The sequence below is a fragment of the Folsomia candida genome, unplaced genomic scaffold (genome assembly GCF_002217175.1).
Source record: "Folsomia candida strain VU population unplaced genomic scaffold, ASM221717v1 Fcan01_Sc004, whole genome shotgun sequence".
NCBI lineage: Eukaryota > Metazoa > Arthropoda > Collembola > Entomobryomorpha > Isotomidae > Folsomia > Folsomia candida.
The window spans coordinates 6,613,565-6,636,914 of NW_019091196.1; the positions used below are offsets into that span (position 1 = coordinate 6,613,565).

The window sequence follows — 23,350 nt, forward strand, 5'->3', positions numbered from 1 at the left end:
ATAAAAGTTGGTTGGGTGGAAAGTTTCGATAAATTTTGTAGGGATGGGGATGTATGTATGTACAGTTGTAAATACGTACGTGGAATGGGGCTATTTTTAGCCCGAGTCAGGGCTTATGGAACCATCATGTCCGTCCGTCCGTCCGTCCGTCTTACGATAACTCTCGTTAAACTCATCCTAACGACTTGAAATTTGGTACACATGTAGTATGGGGCAAATGAGGAGTTAAGTTCGAAGATGGGCGAAATCGGTCAAGTGGTTGACCAGTGGGGGACATATAGGTGGGTGGGGTATTATGCATCAAAATTTCAAAATCGTTATATAAGGCAGAAATTTGGCACTGAGGTTGCTAATGGTGTCTAATGAAAGAATATGAATTCAAGTTGGAAAAAATTTCATGTTGAGGGACGCGAGGGGGTGACCCATACCGATTTTTGAAAATCATCTAATCGAGCTGAAATTTGGTAGAGAGGTTGTTTATGCGTTTTAATGAAAAACATGAAACGAAATTAGTAAAATTTATATCTGAAGGGACCCGAGGGGGTGACCCATACCGATTTTTGAAAGTCATTTAATCGAGCTGAAATTTGCCATTGACATTTCTATTAGCTCCTAATGAAATTATATGAAGTGAAATTAGTAAAATTTTTATGTGGAGCGACCCTATGGGGTGGCCCATACCGATTTTTAGAAATTGTCTTAAAAAGATGAAATTCGGTACGGTGATACTAAATGGTTTCGTATGGAAGTATATGAAGTTAAAAGCGAACAAAGTGGAACCAGAGTAGCCTAGAGGGTGACCCACACCGTTTCAAAAAATTCGTTAGCTTAAAAGTTGGTAGCTGATATTCGGGAAATTGGTCATACTTGTGTATTAAAGTGAAGGTGCGATGTCATAACGACCGAATTACTATTTTTAAGTACCCAGTAGGGTCACCCCCACTGGTCTGGAAAACGGGCGTAGACGACTTAAAGTTGGCGTAATTCTGCAGGGTTAGATCAGCTTAATAAATGTGAAGTAAAGTTTAAGATTTTTTGCCAGGAGGACACAGGGGGGTTTTGGAATTGGTTAAAGAATCTGCAATTTTGCATGCTTGATTATGGGAAAATTTTTGACGATTGTCAATTATTAATTAGCAATCGTCAAAAATGACCGGTACCAACTACTATTAGTAGTTGGTACAGGTCACTTGACAAACATTTAGAAGTGGACTCTGTCCCTGACTCGGGCTATCTAAACACTGCACACTGTAGGTTTTTAAAGATAAGATGGGACAAGATATCAGTTTGTGGGTGGGAACTGGAGATTGAAAAGAGTGGGCGAAATAGGAGACGTCTCGGTGAAATGGGTCATTCGGACGGGTTATTTGTGGAGAGGTTGGATTGAGTGGGTGCTTTTTTCTAATTTGTTAATACTGTATGAATTGACACGGGTAAAAATGTGGTGATAAAATTCAGTGACCAGACTGCCTAATGATGAAAGGACGGATCGAATTGGTAAAAATTATATGTAAGCTGTGGTAAAAAGTTTCGGTAGCAAAACATGTAACATATTTCGGTAATATTGGTACGAGATTTCGTTCGGAAACTCAGCTTCGGTAATAAAATGATCAATTCGTAAGAAATTTCGCTAAAAAATGGACTCAAAAGTCAAAATTTGAAAATCAATTCCACACAAAACATTACCATTCGGTCATAAAATATCACACCAGTCGGTAACAACCTACCAAAAATTTCTAAGAGTGTATACATATGTACCACCGACGGCGATAATTTCCCTACTTTCACCACCTTTCTACCTTCTTTTTTTACTCTCTCGTAGTCCCAGCAAAAAGACGAAGACGACCTGTTGTAACCACTATCTTACCCAAACCACGTGCATTTTAGGCCGACTTTCTCCCACAGAAAGTAAGAACTCCTTGACCTATGCTTATTCTTCCGAGTAGATAGAAGAACACCTCCCGAAAATGCAGTGTGGTTTGAGTCTGGTTTTAGGTTTCCGTTTCCTTTATGGAGAAGAAGGTTTCCTGAAAAGGAGCCCGTGAGTGAGCTTGGTTGACTTTCACTCTCTGATGAAAGCATGGGACACAAGTAGTCGACGAAGTAATAATGGAGGGCGACGAGTCTACATCAAAGTGAACCTTTCAATCTTTGATAAGACCAAAGTGCTTGGTGGGTTTGGTTTTTGTTGGGTGAAAGGTAGTCGTGTAAAGGGAGACGAAAAGTGCATCTTCTTCTCCCAGTTCTGTTATCATCTTATCGGAGAGAAGCAAGATGCGAAACTTGTCTTGTAAGTATGTAAGACGAGCAAAAGCGTTTTTTTCACTACAGAGATGAAGTTACACGTAGAAACGGACTGCATGTCTTGGTTTGCATGCTCCGTTTTCATGAAATTCCTTCAGGTGAGGACAGGGTTTCGAAATTTTAGTAGTTTTTGGTGAATTTTGAATATTTTAGTAGGTTGAAATGTTATTTCTAGATTAAAAGTCAAAGTCAAGTTGACAAATTTTAGAAAACTAGAAATTCTAGTAAAGTCCCATCATGAAGCCAAGAACGGATCTACTTTATTATCAAAGAAATAAATATTTAAAAAAAATCAAAATGGAATCAAAATTATTCTAATTTAAAAAATTCTTAATTTTCAAATCTTTCCTAATTTTAAGAATTTCCCACAAAGCATTTTCCCACCCAATAATATCGTCTCTCAAAAAGCTATCCAACCAAAAATAAGTAGATACATTATGCATTTGAACAAAAATATCGTCTTTTTTCGAAATTTTTTTTTGTATAAAAAACCCCCATTTTTTAAGAAACCCTGTTTTCCCACAGAATTTCATAAGTACAAGTGACTCCTGAAATAAGATAGGTATTCAATCAGGGCCATGTACATCACTCACTTTCGCTATCTCACTCAACCACAAAACTGAGGAGAGAAAGTAGGTACATGAATAGTGAGGCAAGTTGAGACTCTGCCCAACTTTCACCCACCACCTCATCTCGCGACCTTTTCCATACATATTACTTTCCTAAATATGTATGTATGTGCTCCTACTTTACTTTTGGTTAACGGTAATTACACAAACCGCACGTTCTATGACATACTTACACTCTTCCTCTCTGATGTATTATTCATCTCTCTGATGATGAGAAGATTTTACAAAGAAGGCGCCTTAATGATTTCCTTCCCACCTCGTCGACCTTTACCAAAAGGGCGATGATTAATTAATTTCGGACGAGTCTACGAGTACGAACGAATTTGTATTCTGGGGCAGCATTAAATTTAAATTTGCACGAAACATTATGGCGAAAAGGGTGCATTTAATTGGATAAAATTGCACATAAAGACTTGTAATTACTCTATTTGGTCGTTCGCCTATAAACTGAGGAGCCACGGCACGTTTCGGATTATAATCATCCGGTAATAAAAGATCCCAGATGAGCAGTTATCAGGGAAATTATGAAACGTAAATAATATAATGAAACGAAGGTCGTAATTTGTCTGAAACTAATTTAGTTGGAAAATGAGAGAAAAATAATTATAAAAATAATGACGATATGACATGTTTACCTACAATGAGAAAAATTACGTGAGAAACATGAGAAACCATTTGTAAAATTATATTTAAAATAGCCATGCAAAATGCGCAGTATGGTTAAAAACGATGAGTACAAAGAGCAAACTTAACATGGCCCGAGTCAGAATACATAAATATTTTTAGTTTTAACCGCAAATTTTTCTAACGTGTCTGTCAATCAATAAAAAAAATTCTATACGGGTCAACTCTTGCTCAGGTAGGGTGCTGGCATTTAAATCGGTTCAGAAATTAGAGGTCGGACGCCACCGATTTCTTATGCCTTCATTAGTCAACGCACCTAAACTTACCTCATTTAAAATAATGTAAAATCCAATTTGACAAAATTTTGCTATTGGTGGCTAACTCGAGCTAAAAATTCGCAATTTTCTGTAATTCCAAATGTCTGGTCAATCTGCCAAATTTTATGACCACATCACCCGGACAGACTCACATGACACTTCCAAAAGCCCATTAAAACAGATACGACAACAAACTTCCCAAACAAATGCACAATTTCACACAAAAGAAAAAAAAATAGAAAAGATCTCTTCCCTATTAAACAAATAAAGTAAATTGGTCCCTGGAAATTCTATACCGTTCCCTGTAAAACGACCCCGTGATGAAATACTGTCTCAAAACTAAGCGTATTATTATGAGACAGTGGTATAAAATAAATCGACGAAAACTTACGGAGATTGAGCTGTCAGACGGAATCAGTGTTTGTTGGAAATTCGAGATGCTATTTCTGTATCGTCATCCTCAGCCGGAAAGTTGGCTACGAGGAAAGGTCACGATGCGGTGGTTGGTTGTTTGATTGAAGGTGTCATATTATGAGCGCATCATCAATTTCAAGGTGTGCCGAGGCCGAGACAAACACTTTCACTGGGCCAGACGCCCACATCAAATAAAGGTGGGAAATATTGGATTGGAAGGAAGTTAATTTGGCGTCAGGGTACATTCAGGTGGGAGTCAGGAGCCGGAAAGGTGCTGGTAATGATGAGGGGGAGACACTTAAAAATTCATTTTTTCTAAAAAATTAAGTGTGACGCAAGTATCGTGTCACCATAATGGTGACAAATATGGAAATAGAGCAGAGCGACAAAAGGTGATAGATTTATTTAAAAGTATTAAATTGGCAACAAAAACTACCAAATTGACGACAAAAACTACCAAATTTACCACGAAAACTACCAAATTACCAACAAAAACGACAAAATTTACAACAAAAACTACCAAATTTCTGACTAAAACCACCAAATTTACAACAAAAACTGCGAAATCGTTACCAAAAACTACCAAATAGGAACTGAAACTATCTACAAAATTGGTAACAAAATCTAAAAATAAATAAAGTAACCGAACCCAGTAACACCTGGTAATAAGATCTTTCCCAAATTGGTAACAAAATACTTCCATCGATCTGTGACATAATTTTGTCCAAAAATTTCCCAAAGAGACGAATATAGTCTTACCCACCATCTTTCCCAGTAAATCCAAATCCAATCTCATTCTAGGCGGCTTAACGGCATCATTATCGAAGCAATATGTGCTTACGGCCAGGATCACATCTCTCAGATTGAGTTGCCGAAACTCATAGAATTATCATACCCACATTTAATTAAGGAGATTACCTCTTTCCACGTATTCAAGTTAAATAATTCGATTTATTATCTCATCGTAATCCTAATCCGCTTTATTCCGTCGTGAATTTAATTCCGTAATAATATGTGATATGTATGATCCCGTTCTATCCAATGGTGACATCAAAGTCTGTAAATTCCACGAATTTGATTCAATTACAGATTGTAAATTCAAATTCAATGAGAGAATGTTAGCGTGACTGAATTATTCGTGGGGCTTAATATATAATTTGATCTGTTACGTGTTGAAATCGACTTTCACCAGTCATGTCAACGCTAATAACGTCAACAGCAAACACATATTGTCAGAAAGATAATGATGTCCTGCAACAATGCCTCTTCTTAAGAACCAACGATCTCAATTTGCGAAAGATAAATTAATAGCAAGAATACCAAATATTGAGCTGAAATAGCTTAGAAATTCGTTACCGGGAGATGAGTTAATTTGCTTTCACCGATCATAAACTAGAATATTTTTAAGACCTGATCGTCATTTGGCGTGGGATGGTAATTTGCACGAATTTGAAATGAAATTTAAATTGGTTATCAATCCGTGTAAAATTTATAATCATAAGTAGACTATTTTCTTGGTAATAAGCTTTAATGGTATTACCCAGAACACAGTATAGTACATTTCTACTGATAAATACACAATTGTCTACCCCGTGGATCATTAAACTCAAGGTTGTGCTCACCCTATAAATAAATTCAATTGACAAAAGACCACACAAAATGGTACTCAAATTTAAGTCTTCTCACTAAATCCTACCCTATTAATCATGAGTTATTATTTCAGGAGAAACTTTGTATTGTAATCCAGCCTAGAGAAGAAAGTGACACAATAAGTTTTAGAAATTTGTTGGTTGGTCGGTGTTTTGCAAATAAATACACCGACCACAAAATGCATCAGCGTCAGTCAGCCCTATTAGGAAAACTCATTATGTTATTGCATCATCTTCATCACCGCTGCTCTGCGAGCGACACATTTTCATTTCATTCAACAAACACCGCTGCCATCCAAAAGAACATTACAACAATTAAACAAAGCAACCCTCCACCAATTCTCGGAACGATGTGATGTGAGTGTTTGTGTTTCATGGCACTTGAGAATATCACTGGCACATTAAAGTATTCGAGACAATCGTTCCACACCATCAGGAGAGAAAGAGGAATGAATAAAAGAGAACTTGTTGGGCGTATTCAAGTCAAATCGGTAAATGGGTAAAAATTTGCGAAAAATACTTCGCAAAATGTTTTAGCATGAATTTTTGCAATGTAAATTTGCAATGATCCGACAGGTTTTGGGGTATTCAAGTCACACCTAGGTAAAAATTTGCGAAAAATACTTCGCAAAATGTTTTAGCATGACTTTTGTAGAGATAAATTTGCAATAATCCAGTGTGCTTTAGAGTATTCAAGTCAAATCTAGGTAAAATTTTGCGAAAAATATTTTAGCTTGAATTTTTTGGATAAATTTCCAATAATCTGACATATTTTTTAGATCTAAATTTATTTCGAAATTGAACGAAACTTACATAGGTAGAATGAAAATTATGTCACAAAATTTGCAAATATCGACCTGAATCCGCCCAATAAAATGAGCATCTTTCTCCATCCGACCAGATAAAGAGCATTACACAATTTACTTGCCAACCTCAAGAATCGGACTGAATTTGTGTACCATTTGTGCACCTCGAATCGAATAAAGTGTACATATTTTAGCATCACGACCGCCACAATGTATACATATTTATCTCCCAAACTTTCTCCTTCTCTTCTTCTTCCCATCACTAAATCGAACTACTCCATTTGTTACGCAATCGTGTAACAGGAGGTCGATAAATTATGCACGGTTCGCTTAAAGATTTGCTCATTTGGTGTCCCGAGAAAGTTTAAACTTTTTCCAAATGATGTGTTATCATAGATACGATTCAATTCCTCCACCTTCACCAACCACCAAACCAACCATGTCATTATTATTGTTTGTACAACTCTTCACCTTCCTGATTGATGCACAGATTAGATTTCGAATTGTAATCATAACTTTTTCCCAAAGGTAAACATGTTTTTCAAAATTTCTCAATAAAAAAGTACTTAAACTTCTTCAGAAATGTTTTGAACTTAATTTTATTCGAGATATTTGCATAACAAGAAGAACGTATTAAAGAGGAGAAGAAATATTTAACAACTTTTTGTGAATTTTGTGCACAAATTGCGTTCATGTTTTGTTATGCAAGTGGGAAATTCATGACGGAGGAGGAAAGTATGTAGTTACTTATGTGCAATTTGAATTTACACACGTGCCCAGTTTAGTTGATACGTAATGCAAGATTTTATTTGGGTGGGATACATATTTACGTGCCTTGTGTATTGTATTTACGTATTTACGTACATGGCATGGCGGGCGTCAGACTTTCCGAGAAATTTATACGTGAGGGGGCCGAGCTAAATTAATTAAATGTGTACAGCGTTACAAGCTGAGGTGACCTATAGAGAAATATTTCCATTCTAGTATTCCATCCACTTGACTGGTCTTCACATTATTCTCGATCCGTCCTTCAACAGTCTCGTTATTTCGGGTAAATTGCAAAGGGAAAGAGACTGTAATGGGAGGAACACTCTAAATGGTGTGGTAATAGCTTTGTTACCGGTTGTGTACCGGTTTTTACCAGTTTGGTAGCATCATATATTATTTGTTTACCAGACCACACAATCAAACTTTATTACAATTTGTCAAGTTTTGCAATGGTGGTAACAAACTTTGTAATGGGAGAAACACGCTAAATAGTGTGGTAATAATTTTGTTACCAAGTGTAAACCGGTGTTTAAAAGCTTGATAACATCATATATTTTTGGTAAATTTATATCAATTTCAAAGGACATTTTTTCAAAATAATCGTATATTTTATTGTTTGCCATACAATTCAACTTTGTTACACTTTGCCAAGTTTTGCACTGGTGGTAACAAACTTATACCACATCAGGTCACAAATAAAGTTACGATTACAGGAAATTGTTACCGCCCGGCAACAAATTTTTTACCACATTACTTAGATAAGTGTTTTGTGAATAAAGTTGGTTGCAAAGATGGAGAACAAGCTACATTTTACATCCTGAAATTCGAATAAAACTTTTACTGTCGTCTATGTGTAGGCGTATGTACGACAAGGCCTCTCTTTTGATGGGTCGAATGTTTGAAGGATCACATACCACCATTCCAACCGGAAGCTGAGAAGGTTGCAAGTTAGTCGGGCTTTGTTGGAAAGCAATATAGAAATTGGTTACTAAAAAGTCGCAAGATTTATTTTTGTGGTGTTTTTATACAGTTTATCAGTTTAGGTGTTTTTTCATTTGCACGAAAAACAAATTTTTGATTGAGTATTATTCATGAGTTTAATTTTGATGTAAATGATGTGTCGCAATTTAATTTACTTACCTGAATAAACTCCAGCCACAGATGTAATTAAATAGCGGAAGCAAATCGCTGAATAATTCGGGATTGAGTATAAGCTACAAAATTTTCGATATGCATCATGTGCATCAAAACGCGAAAATTTGGCATTTTCGTCGATTCGACATTTTTAAGCCCTGAAAAGATAAGCCCTGAAAAGTTATTTTGCTATCCAAACTTGCCATAACGATTGAATACTCTCCTTATAAATTAGACAATTAGTTAACTTGCAACCTGCTTTGTGGTGAGCGGATCTGAAATCAATTTTTGATATTTAAATATCCTGACAAAATAATTAATGTCGTTAAACTGATAAAATTTGCTTTCAATGTTTTTGTGCATACCGCCTGCCTCTGACATATTCTAAATACTTGAAAATGATGCTGAAATGAGGACAAAAGAAACCCAAATAATTTATTCATGTCTTACTCTAACCGAAATTTAGTCCTTCCTTATCGAGTAAACAAGTGCGTATTTTAACGAAAGAGGAGAAGAATGCATGAAAATGGTGAACACGACGAAACGAAAGGAAGAGGAAGGGTAAAGAGGAAGGGAAATTTTCATTTCGAGGTTTACGAGAAATTTGAGACAATGCGAAATCTTGTTCTCTCGAAGGAGAAGGGATTTAATAAGTAGTGCTGCGTTTAATGGGATGAGGATAAAAAAGGAGAGACAATGGTTCCCTTCCTTTCTAGTCTCTTGATTTGGCCGATATTATTAAGTTGACAATGGAACTGAAGGGACTGGTTTTTTTCATTGGAGTTAGCGAAAATAATAATTTTTTGGGTTATTTTTTACTACGTGATTTCCTTGAAGTTTCCTTAATTAAGTATTTACGGGATGATTTAGGCAGTTATTGTATGACTTTTTTGGTAATACATTTTCAACTCTGTAAATAATGAAATAAACCGTCGCAAACGCGCATACGGAAGTAGCTTCAGACTTATTTCACCGCAACCACTCCCACGACATCGCGAGAAGACTTAATTTCACTGTATTTCATCTACCGATTCAATTTTTTCAAAAATCTCACTTAATTACACTCTATTTCATGCATAGATTAATTTTTTGTAAAAATCTCATTTTGCCCCGACCACACCCCTGGCTCCCAGGCGGTGTGGCACAACTCGGGATGACTTAATTTTACTCTATTTCATCTATAGATTAAATTGCACTAAAAATCTCATTTTGCCCCGACCACACCCACTGGCGCCAACGGGTGTGGTCCAGCTGCCCCCAAAAGTTGATAGGATCCTCCCCCTGGGGTCCTATGTATGATGGCGAAAACCGATTTCGATTATCTCGATCAGTTCTCACGTTATCCTGCTTACAGACAGATAGACAGACAGACAGACGGACAAAGTCTTCACATAAAGTAGCTGAAGCTACTTAATAATTATTTGTTGAGCGGATGGTTTCGAAAGAAGCCAATTGATCTTCACTTTTGGTTTTAGGATAAGATAAAAGGAAAAATATTACAATTGGAGTGAAAGTATACAAACTCGTCTTGCAATAAGGATAGAATTTCAATTTTGCTAAAAATTTTTATCTTGTGTGATGTCTGATAGCTTCCCACGTAAAAAAACTAAGCTTAAAATTGTTAAAAATTTATTAGGAGAAAAATTGTAATATAAACCACCCTATTGTTCACGACATCCTGGAATAATGTCTACCTTGTCATATTTTCCTTACGAATTTGAACAAGTCGATCTGCAATTTTATTTTTTAATCACATGAAAAGACAAAACATTTTTTTAAATGTAAAATGAGAGAAAAATGCAAACTACAAGTTTCCCAGAGTTTCTAGGAACAAGCAGCTCATTAATTTGTGGTAAATGTGTTCAAAATAAGGGTTTAGCTCATCTGCTCAACGAGTACATTTAGCGACTACTTTATTTAAGATCAAGTCATGTCGTATATAAGCAAGTACAATTAATGCATTCATAATGCATGCATAACCTAGCAGGTTAATAAACTGATGCAAATCCACCCATAATAGTTGGTGGTCTAATATTTGATGCTATGCACATAATTGACCTACATCATTGGCAGATCATATCATGATTATTTTTAACACTCCCTTTAAACATATATGATCTAATTAAATATTATTCTCCGGGTCGTTCCATCACCAAGCTCCATAGTAGGGTAGGCTGCTCCTTGAACTGCTGCTGCTCCTCAACATATTCATTGCTGCTGAGAACGAGCACCAAAATAATAAAACTCCACAAAAGGTTTTCCCTTTTTAGTTCACATTTTTGGACAAAACTTTTCAGTTTTATCAGTTTGAATAGGCCAATCCCATAAATAATGCTCACAGATTTTCTCCTTTTTAAATATTGGGAAATTCCTTCTGATGCATTCGAATGCATGCACAGAAGTAAAACAATGAGTGCAAACTCATAAGTAGCACGCTCGCTCCCTTTAAACTGCATACAGGTCTGCATTAAAATGAGCCGAGGTTGATACTCGCTTATGTTATGCTTTTTCAGCACATAGTTGGACTGACGGAAGTGTGTCCTTTTTTCTCTTTTTTCTCTTCGAAAAATGACTTCCCTTCCATGAAATGTGATCAGGGCTAGAATTCTTATGCTGCAAAACAACTTTAACTTCTCAAATTCTTCTGACCATGGTGCATTAAACTTGTAATAATTCTTTGGAATTAAAACACGTGCACTCGTCTTCTTTTTCTTATTTTTTCCTGGGTTTCTGTGATTTGATTTTTTAATATCATCTCGTCGTGTGACAGGTATAACTGTTTGTTCAGGTGGGGCTTCCTCAGTACTTTTCGTACGATGAGGTCTGTGCAGAATATCAGTGTTTATTGCATATTTCAAAGCTCGATGACTCGTATGCAATTCATTCAGCCAAAACATATTTTCTTTCTCCGGGGCAAATGAGATTAACCTTTGACTCTGATAATCTTTTCCATTCTTATATCTCGGTATTTTAACATTGTTTTCTGTAATGTTGGTGGCAATAATTTCATCTTTCACATTCATTACTGGTTTACAGAATGAGGGCGTTTCATTAGTCACAACAAAACAATTCAAATCCTCAATTTCTGAGATTTTTGTTAATTCTCCGGTTCCGAATATCACAGTTTTTTCAACTACGATCTCAGAATTGAATTTCATGCATTCATCAACCTTGAACTTGGTACTTTTCATTGCTTCTGGTCCATATACATCTTTCGTATCTGCAGCTTTGTTTAAAAACTCAGAGTTATGGTGAGCCATCATGCAAATCATTTCCCTGTTGATTATCGGCTTAAATTTCATAACTTGAAGCCCATCTCTTCTTTCAGCTTCAATGTCTCGCTTACCATTTCGGTAATAAACGATTGTATCATTTCCTTTCTTTTTGACTTCAAATCCTTTGTCAAGTAAAACATTTTCAGAGAGCAGGTTGGCACCTCCAGGCACATATTTAACATTGTGAATTTCAATTTCTTTCCACTTCTTGTTAACGAGTGCATTCACTCTCACCTTTCCCGTGCCTTTTACAGACATATAGGAATTATCTGCCAGACTGACAGATATTGGTTGCGAATATTTTTCATACTCATAAAACCAATCTAGTCGACCACAGTAATGTCGATCAGCACCAGAGTCATTAATCCAAACATTTTGGGTAGATCCAATTGCACAATTACTGAACGGTTTCTTGACACTAAAAGCTCTCTCACTTTCATCTTCAAAATACGACTGATTAGCTTTGCTTTTATCTGACTCTTCGTCTTCAAGCTCCAAAGTTTTTAGTCGTGATAAAAGTAGACCAGTACTTTGTTTACTTATGTCCACCGATCTCCAGGCTTCCCTGAATTGTCTGTATTTATCTCCCGCTAAGCTTGAGATTACTCTGGCCACTTCAGCCACGTCATCAATTACTATTCCTAAGCTTCTGAGCTGTGAAGCAATATTCTGTATCTGAATCATGGTTTTAACTGGCGATTTTTCATCAGCCATAATCAAGTAAAACTTTTGCCACAAGGCTTGTTTATTTTCTCCGCTTGTGCTTTGATATATGGAACTCAATTTATCCCACATTTCTGGTGCAGTTTTGCAACCAAATACCCCTTCTACTTGTTCATCTGTCATAGTAAATAACATGACCGTTAAGGCTTCGTTGTTGCCTTCGTCCCAATTTTCTTGGTCAGGTCCTGATGCGGCTGGGCGTAATTGTGTCCCGTCAACAATTTCCATTAATTGATGAGTTTTAAAGAAACACACTAACCTTATCCTCCAAACCGTGTAATTTTCTCCGTTTAACTTGGAGATAGATGAAGTATCAAATCTCCTCATGGAAATTTTTGTAGTCGAAGTCATTTTCTGACTTACTATTAGAACAACTTAACAATGTTGAATTAGTCACAAGTCTTTTTCAGATCTTGGTCTCAGTTTCACTTTTTTATATAGTAGAACTTTTCACATTTTAATCTTTTCAGATTAAGTTGAGCAGTAACTAGAGCCGTGCTGATAACGTGTTCAAAATAAGGGTTTAGCTCATCTGCTCAACGAGTACATTTAGCGACTACTTTATTTAAGATCAAGTCATGTCGTATATAAGCAAGTACAATTAATGCATTCATAATGCATGCATAACCTAGCAGGTTAATAAACTGATGCAAATCCACCCATAATAGTTGGTGGTCTAATATTTGATGCTATGCACATAATTGACCTACATCATTGGCAGATCATATCATGATTATTTTTAACAAAATGATGCCAACAGAGCTACATAAAGATCATTTCTTCCGGGCCTTGTCGGAAGAGGACACACTTTCCACCTATTTTTTCGGCCACAAAATTGTTTTATACAAAATTGTTCTATACTTCCTAAAAAATTAAATTTACGTAATAATTATTTACGACTCCACGTTGCTACATTTATTCAACTTTTTTTCCCTGAATAAATTTTAAATTTTGTAAATTTTAATATTTTTATGATATATTTTTCTGAAATTTATTTTTTTATAATGCTAAATTCCCTTGTTCCCTTCTGATATACTACATTTACATTTACAATGATTGATAAAAATATCCGTACCTCCTTCCACGTGCCTACGTTCACCCCAAAAAATGGTATGTATGGCAAACACGATTTTGATGAAATCAATCCCAATTTTCACCTCCCCCTCCCATTCACGCCGATCAGATAAGTAGATTAGTTTGACGCGTATACTACATAGATAAATCGCTATCGTCACCTCGATGGGAAGGTTTAGATGGAAAATTTACAACGAAATGAATCCAGTCATTTCACTTTCACATCTTAATTCAATTCCTGACGATTCATATCACCTCGCAACGCTACGCATTTGACCCGATTCCAATTTTGGCTCGGATCTTACTCAAGTATAATAATTGAATTTAGTAGAAATCTACCGTTTCCATTTCCGTTTCAGGCTCGATTTCAGATTCTGAAGTTCAGAATGAATTGAGAATTGGGAATTTTGAACGCAGAAATTTAAATGTATTTCCACTTGTTGTTGGAATTTTTTATTTATTTGCGTAGTAAATACGTAGGTGTTTTATTATTGATTTTCAAAAGGTATGTTCCGCACTGTTTCTGACCAAAGTTTTGATGAAATAATAAACTTCGAATACATTTAGGAGGCTGTGATTTTTTTCATCCCTGTGGGTTAACATAAACGCTGGCAATAAATCGGCAAACTTTACCTCGGCGGAAAAAATGTCAGATTTGCAAATTAAATATCGTAGTGTGATTTAATTTTTAATGCTGGATGGGTAATACGTGTCGCAGATTTATGATCGAATGCTTAAAATTTACGATGAAAACTGCCCAACACAAAACACAAATTCAATTGTGCCAATAATTTTAAATGATGGCGAAAAGAGATCTCGGACAAAAAGTCGCCAGGACGCTCAAAATCCGTTTCTTCCACAGAAAGGCTCCGGAAACTAGAGGAACCAATAATGAGAAATCCGTGATTGAAACTGTCCTATTTAGCAGATGAGATGGGTGTTCCAAAAACAACAATTTGTTCCATGTTAACTGAAGACTTCGGTATAAAAATGGTTTCCGTCCTTTGGGTACCAAAATTGCTTTCGGCATCTCACAAACAGGACCGAGTCGACTTTTGCAATGCCAATTTTAGCCTATTAAATAAAGACTTGAATCTACTCAATATTTTATTAGCTGGATATGGTACTTGGGTATACTATTATGACCCGGTGACCAAATAATAACTCATTCAGTCGTAGCACGAGGGGTTGCCACCGCCCGTGAATTGAAAAGTGCAAAAATCTGACAAAAAATTGATGATGACCATTTTCAAGGATACCAAAGGTCTCCTCCTTATAAAATTTATTGCTGGAAATACTACAATAAATGGGGCTGTGTGTGCAGGAACCCCGATGGTGCTGCGTCCTGCGGTTGAAAAGAAACGTGGGGTCAAAATAAAGAGTTGGCCTTTTTTTAGACGACAACGCACCACCAAATACCTGGCTGTTTTAGAGGGCTGCTGCAGACGAAAATCTCTTTACCTGCACAAACCACACCCCGTGCAGTCCAGACTTGACCCTTAGTGATTATTATTCGTATCGAAACTTAAAGAAAGACATCAGGGATAAACGGTATTCGGATGATAATGAAATCAAGTCGTAAATTTTGGCATATTTTCGAGGTAAATTTTGATGAGTTGTTGCTAGCGTTAATGATAACTTACAGAGCTGAAAAAAATCACAGCATCCTAAATGTATTTGAAGTTTGTTATTTCATCAAAAGTTTGGCCAGAAACAGTGCGGAACATACATTTTGAAAATCAATAATAAAACACCCACGTATGTTGCTGCCAACTTTTTATTGTTACACAAGTTTCAATCCACTGCATACTCTGCGTGGTGTAAATTCTGTTTTGGGAGGAAAGGTGAAATATTCTAGAAAATCCTATAAATCGAATAAAATGAGGAAGAAACTGTGTACAAAACGTACAAGTTTTTCGATACGTTGACTTTCTCCACCTGGTTCTCTCCATGAGTGAGCAATTTGTCCGGAATGGAAAGTGTGATTGAATTTTAAATCCGGCTCAGCTTAGGAGGAGGCGACCGCTACCTTTCACCCCCAGAGTTTGATGCCCTTTGGACATGTTGCATGAGTCTACTGAAACTGTAAAGAGATTTGATCCCATGGCCCCATTTGCGCCTGCCACACCCACGAAAAGGGGTTAAAAACACTAAAAGAAGGACCTGTTCGCTGGTTTAAACTTTCACCAAAATTCAAATTTTGTTCAGATTTTGAAAATCTTGCGCCATTGTGGTCCCAGAGAGTTGCTTTGTCATATCAAATACCAAACGCACTCAATTTGTTTTGAAATTTTCAGAAAATTTTTGAAAATTTTAAACAAAATTATATGAGAAAAAATTTATATGGTAAAGCAACTATGTAAAGCAACTAAAACCATAAGTAATAGCGCAAAAATTTTAAAAATCTTAATAAAATTAGACCTTTGGTGAAAGTTTGCAATTATTTCTACAATAATTTTTTATGTAAATTCATATTTACTTATTTGCGTTAATTAAAACTAATTTCATACCACACATTGAATTTCATGGGCAATGTTTTTCTAAACAAATCGTTACCAATATGGTAAAGCCTAAAATACAGTGTCTGACTGAACTCGGTTACATTTTTGTCACCGCATTATTTTGAGTGCTATTGTTGTTACACAACAGAGAAAGTATCTTACTTTCACTTTCACTTTCCTACTTTCAGGGTGGCCACGATGATGCGGGATTTGCAGATTTTAGACGAACTTCTCAAGAAAGGGTATGATCGGAGAGCCACACCCACCAATCATCTCAGTAAGTTGGGAAATACGGAAAATAAATTTGCTACATAGAAGCAATTTTACAAAGGTATTGACGCGCTATTTTTACCCTTCTTTCCAGACAACAGTGTCCCAACGAAGGTGGACTGTGAACTGTTTGTCCGAAGCTTTGGGTCGCCAAACCCACTTACCATGGTAAGTCGGATTTATTCTTGGACGGGATTTATTTGCATAAAAGTGGTGGTAATAATATAGGGAAAAGATGTGCATAGTAGTAAGTAAGAGAAATGTAGGGTTCAAAAAAATTTGAATAAAATGATAGGAAACCCAAGGCTAAAACTGTCTTAAAATAATTAAAGAACGAGTTAATCTAATTGAAAAAAATGTCACATTTTGAAGCCATTTGTACATTTCGGTGTATGAATAAATCTATATTGTTAAAATAGGTTCGTATGCATCTCACAAGAGCGCAAACATATCGTAAAAAATACTAGATTTAAATTAATTGCAACACTGTCCTTTTAAGCATATTTTAAACGTATTTTTTATTCAATGAAAAGAATTATTGTTACTTCGCCCAGAAGTATTGGAAGAATTTCCACTGCTACATAGAAATAAGATTAAATTTTACTCTTTCAGTAATTTTTTCAATCTTACATAATTGAATTTTAGGCAAACTTGAGTAGTAGTTGCACACATTTTGTATTTATTCATTCATTTAATCTTTTCGTACTTCAATTTTCAAGAAATTTTTCAAGAAATTTGGCTCTTTTTCGTCATTTTTTCCCAATTTTAATTGAATTTTAAGTAAACCTGAGTCATTATACTGAATTTCATCCAACGGTGAAACACTGCTTAACAAAATCATCTGAAAACTTCCTTAAATTATTCATTTCCTGGAAACAAAACAATTTATTTCTGCATTTTTTCAATTTTATACCACTTTCCGGGTCGACTTACGCAAAGTGTATACGATGACGCTAAGCTGACAAAAGACTTGACGACCTAAGACCTCTACGCTCTGTATCGTTGTCAGTTGTTAACCCCACTGCTTTCCGGGAAATTCTTACTCCTTACCTACGAAAAAGTATGTAGTAATCATTGAACGAAAACGTTACATAATTCCACCGAGACGAGAAGAAAAAAACGAGCCACAATTTTTTTGGAAGAATTATAAAGCCCATCTTCTCCACGATCTTTGCTCGAAAGGGGAGAAATTTGAATTTTTTCGTCTTTTGGTGTGACTATAAGGCGATAAGGTTTAGTGGCTGTGATGCCCGTGCAGTTATTTCTTCCGTGGCCAAAATGAGCTCCAAGGGACGCATTATTCCAAACTGTTGGCGAGAGATCCCGCAGTGTTTCTGGTGTGAAATAAGGACACTTTTTGTGCAGAAAGTAAAATGAAATGCAGTTACTTTTTTTTTAAAAAATATTGCACATCGAAAAATATTAGTAGGAGAAGCTTTTTTAATGATCTAGAATTGTTTTTGTTCTGTGAAAAAGGTACAAAATTAACAAATGGCGTCAAGATTACGAATTAAAAATTAAGTTGCTTGATAGGAAGAAAAACAGATTTGTTTGAATCAATATTGAATTTTTACTGGTATAAATTTCTTCATCAGGAGTAAAAATATTTATAAATGTTCATTTTTAAATTTTACACTAAAATACACAATCTGTTGGATGAAATTAAAATCTAATTTTAAATTAGGATGTAACATATTAATAATTTTTTTAAATGGGTTCAAAAGGTTACAAAATTTTTAAGCGTTAAGAATAATTCCTTAAAAAGTCCATGCACGAAACCGACTAAATAAACCAAAAAGTGGGTGAAATTACTATTTCACGCACAATCTGGAACACTGACACGAGTCACCGACGAAAAATTGTGCCACCATAATACTTAATCTCACCACAATGCTTACGCTTACATGCTTATCTAAACCCCAACAGGATTACAAAGTGGATTTGTACCTCCGACAAAAGTGGAGAGATGAACGGCTGAAGCATCCCGATCTTAAGAAACCGCTCGATCTGAACGATCCCAACTTGGTGAAAGCGATTTGGAAGCCGGAAGTGTATTTTCCCAACGGTAAAGAAGCCGACTTTCAGTTCGTCACTGTTCCAAATGTCCTCGTCAGAATTCATCCGGACGGAGATATTCTTTACATGTTGCGGTATGTGATAAAAATTAATAATTGAATAAAAAATGTCACTGGACGGCTTTACCGCGTTGGTAATGATTTATTACCGAAATAAATTGATTCCAGTTTGGTGAGAAATTAGAATTTTGTGAGTAAAAAATCATCAGCATCACCGCAGTAAAGTCTTAATACTTTTGTTACCATCTCGGTAACAAGTTTGTTAACAAATATTTGTATTTTACGTATAAAATTAATTTAATTTAATTTAATTCCAGCCTGAAAATAACGTTTTCTTGTATGATGGACTTATCCAAATTGTAAGTTATAAAACTTCCATCTAACTAAGATAATTTGTTATCAATAATTTTTACATAACTTTCCCCACCGTCAAAAAATAGCCCTCTGGATCGTCAAGTATGCACGATGGAGGTGAACTTACAGCACTTTTCCTTATTACATAAATACTTACCGACTTATTACTTACTTTCATTACTTATTTGCTTTACAGGTGGCCAGCTGTAAGTTTACCTCATCACTTTCTTTCCCCCCAACTTTTTCTCTCCTAATCAGTTTCTTGTATCTCTTTGACAAACAATGTTTTCAAAACTGAAATCGTGTGGTATGTATGTCAGGAGGGAAGAAAAGTCAAGTTTTTCATGGATTTTCTCTCCTAACTTTCTCCTCCATAAAGAGATCACTAGTATCGTTGGATCGAAATTGTTGTTCCATTTATTTATCGGATCACTCGAAAGTTTTCATTTTTCAAAGTTTCCGAAGTAAAGTTCAAAGGGTTCAATCGCGTCCCAATTTGCTCTGAGTAAAGAAAAAGAGAGCTACCTTTCAAGGAGACGAGGAGACGCGGTTTCATTTCTTGCCAGGGCAAATATTAGTTATGCATATTCATTTTTTGAAAAACAATGCTAAATCCTTTCAGTCTTGAGGATGTCGTATTTGTAAAGCTTTTGAAAGTAGGAAAATGAATCCGAATAAGTTTTTGAGCGAAGAATTGTGAGTGATTGGATCCGAGGTCGAGACGCTGAGATCATCGAGGTATTTGTTTCATCTTGAGAAAAGAGGGAAAAGCCATTAGCTCACTTTAGCATATAGAAAGCCACCCATGACGTGAAAGTCAACTTGGTAAAGGATAAATTTACACGGTAAAAAATGTGGGGACAGAATTGTGTATGCAATATTATACGCGTTTACCAATTTGGTAATAATTTGTTATACCGAACTGTAGCTTTGTATAAATGTCCATAAAACTCAAGCTTATCACACTACTATGAATTGTTACCAAATGGAGACAACCCGGTAACAATAATTTCGGCAAAATTTACTTAAATAAAATTTATTACCTCCACTTTGTTCCTGTCACCCGGGTGGTAATATATTTGAATTTTGTCTAAAATTATTGTGTTCTTCTGTGAAATAGAAATTCTTTCGGTTAAATAGTTTCATTGGGGTTAACAGATCTTTAAAAATTTAACGTAGCAAAAAACATTAATACAAAATAAGCAAATGGCGTCAGGGTTAAACTACTTAAACTAATAAATATTATTTTTGTGTACAAATAAATATGTACAAAATCTACTCGAAAAAACTTACAAAAATTTAAAAAAAATTGTTATCCACGCAAGTTAAGGTTGTATCAAGTTTATTATAACTCGCTAATTTAATACAATAACAGGATCATTAATTACATGTAAATTACAAATAAATTAATCACCATATAAAATAACTATTTATTTTGCAAAAAATTTGTTCCTACCCAATTTTGCCCCCACATTATTTAGCGTGCTCGTACAAGCAACTACGCGTTAAAAGTACCCCGAACAAAAGACTACATTATAAAATTGTCTCTCGCTCAAGTAGTGGGAGAAAGGCAAACTTTCCCTTCTTCTCGAGAAATAAGACTGCTGAGGAGCAGTGTTGAATTAGATTAAGTAAACTGAAGCAAATGAGATAATTCGATTTGTTTAAAGAAGACGACGAGGACGATGAAATGGTGAAAGTCAACTCGTTACTTGGTCGTTCTTTGAATGTATTAAAATTTAAAATGCTCAGCCGAGGTCTCGAACGTATAGTGTTGCAATAAAGTAGGGCTCATAATTTATGAAGGATTTACATTGTTTCTTCCTCGTCCTCGTCGTGTACTGCTTGGCCCGTATTAATTTGCTGTTTTTTGTACTTTTTGTATGTATATGTGTATATTTACAGTCTCGAAAACCGTGGAGGAATTAATCCTCGAGTGGAAGAAGAAGGACCCCGTGACGACGAGGAATTTCGGCATGTCACAATTCGAATTGGTCAAAATTGCGGCCGAAAAGTGTAAAGAGGATTTTCAAATTGGTGAGGAAAAATATTGAATTTTTATATATTTTTTTTAATCCAACCCAAGCCAGGCATAGTTGTATTTGTATTTTTACCAAATTTTGAAATATCACAGACAGACCGGCATAACGATTTTAAGAGAGTTTTATTCTCGAGTAATTGAAAATTTTCACGCCATTTAGTAAAATATTTAAGAAAAGAGAACGTGTCGTGTAACAAACAGGTAAACTGTTGAGCTACTACTAAAGAAATATTTAGCCAATTACATAACATAATAATAATAATAAATTGTAACGTATCTAATACTTGCATAATAATTATTACATTGCAATTGTAATAATTATTATATCATTTGTATTATTAAATATTAATACGAGTATAAAATTTTTTAACCCGTGCGAACACTGTGACCTGTAATACTTTTCTGGTCTCTCTAATTTGGAAGAAATTGTAAAACGGTGTTGATTGAAGACAAAATTCCCAACCGTGTCAAGAAAATTGGACAACTTGAAAAAATAAAACTAGAAATTTGCAAATTTTAAAGCCGATGCAATTTTTCATTTAAAAATGACAATTAACTTGGTAGATAAGATCACCCCCTCCATCAGCTCCACTATCCGTAGTAACGAGCAAAAAATTCAAGTTGAGATGTTGGTGGTATATTTGGTCCTCGTTAAGTTTTTAAAAAACTGTAAAATTTTACAACTATACCCTGATTCTATAAAGTTTTGTATGTCTAAAAACGGATTAAAATCTGTGATGCTGATTAACAAAATAGCTTTATTTCGGAAAATTATGCACATTTCTTGCAGCATTAATCAGTCAAGTCAAGTTTAAAATCATGTATTCTTAATATGTATTTCCCCCAGGTAACTATTCCTGTCTTGTGGCGGAGTTTCACCTTTCTAGATCGCTCGGCTTTCACCTGGTGCAGTCCTACTTGCCCACGATTCTGATGGTGGTGATCTCTTGGGTGTCATTCTGGATGGATGTCAACTCTGTCCCAGGTCGTGTCACGTTGGGCATCACCACGCTCCTCACCGTCTCCTCCAAGGCGACGAGTAAGTCATTGTTCATTGGCTACTTTATGCAAAAAATTATGTATGTCCGTCCGTCTGTTATCACGTCTCATGAAAAATGTACACCATGTGGACATTCTAACTACAAAAAGTAATGGACTGTCCAGAATATTGCGGTATAGGTCATATGACCTTCAAAATTTCACACAAGTAAAATTTTGATACCAATCCTTCCTTATCAAATGTGGTATCATTTGCAAGGTCTAAAGAGTGCTAGTATGTAGAACGTTGGATATTTGGCCTCCCGTTCTGGCAAAGGTCACGTGGTTCGATGCATAACAATACCGCTACCTTGTTACACCTGTTTATTCGCCGCTTTGTTTTTTAAGTCTACCTCAATCTTTCCTCGGAAGAGAAAGGAAACCAATTTGCACTCTGTTTACCCTTCCTCAACCACAAACATCTCATTACCTTGTGTTTGTACACCAAAACTAGCAAAATTGTGTCCCCAACTTGATAATTTATTATCTTGGCAGAAGGAATTAAATTAAATTGGCTGAGTGTTCCTGCAACAATAGAGGGTGTGAAATTAAGAATGTCAAACCTATTCAAATGCAAATATATATATGAAAATTAAAAATCTCACCATTAAGAGTAATGCGATTTCTTGACAAATAAAATTGTCTACAAGAATCTGAAAACCAGAAGTCTGTACTTCGGATAGTTCATAAATTAGAGGGCAAAATACGGAGCAAACCTCAATACCGCACTGGACTGGACTCGCATTTTATGTAGGCTTGCGGGTTGCTCCGAATTTTTTGACCTCATTTTTGAGCTGAAAATCGTTTTTTTCGAAACACACATTAATTTCATACTTTAAGTTTCTACAATTCAATTTTAAATTTACTAATGTTAAAAAATGTAATAGCTTGATTCCATTAACAAAAATTGGGAATTGTAGGGCAAATTAAATTATTCAAGTAGGTGTAAATTTTATCAGAATTTTATAATTACATTGAGCGTACTCACATCAACCCTTCGCATATCTCGCACATCTCGCAAATTGAGCAAAGCAACGTAACTTGTGAAGTTTTGCGAATATGTGACATTTCGCGAAAATTTTGCTGAAAAACCATGGGATTGTTTAACCATTTCAAGTACCAACCTATCGTTCCTCGTAGACAATTTTATATACATATTTGCCAATTTTACTGGTGAGACTTACAATTTTTACACGTATATCTTCATTCGAAAATCTTTGCCATTCTTTATTTCACACCCTCTACATATTTTACACGTAGCTGGGACACGAATTAGTAAACGTGACACAATGTCCATCCTCCCTGAAATGAGAAGTTTGTTTGTCTTGGTTATGATTATTTTGCACTAATTTTC

The 23,350-nt window shown here is 35.5% G+C and overlaps 1 protein-coding gene across 1 annotated transcript in view; it reads left to right on the forward strand.

Annotated features, from left to right (window-relative positions):
• LOC110849004 (glycine receptor subunit alphaZ1) overlaps positions 1 to 23,350 on the forward strand; it is a 55,223-nt gene that overhangs the window by 10,790 nt on the left and 21,083 nt on the right. Inside the window, exons 3-10 of the mRNA XM_022096379.2 lie at positions 16,407 to 16,495; positions 16,583 to 16,656; positions 18,415 to 18,638; positions 18,881 to 18,922; positions 19,004 to 19,034; positions 19,114 to 19,123; positions 20,823 to 20,954; positions 21,806 to 21,997. Coding sequence (XP_021952071.2) covers positions 16,407 to 16,495; positions 16,583 to 16,656; positions 18,415 to 18,638; positions 18,881 to 18,922; positions 19,004 to 19,034; positions 19,114 to 19,123; positions 20,823 to 20,954; positions 21,806 to 21,997 — 794 coding nt within the window. The remainder of the gene's footprint in view (positions 1 to 16,406; positions 16,496 to 16,582; positions 16,657 to 18,414; positions 18,639 to 18,880; positions 18,923 to 19,003; positions 19,035 to 19,113; positions 19,124 to 20,822; positions 20,955 to 21,805; positions 21,998 to 23,350) is intronic.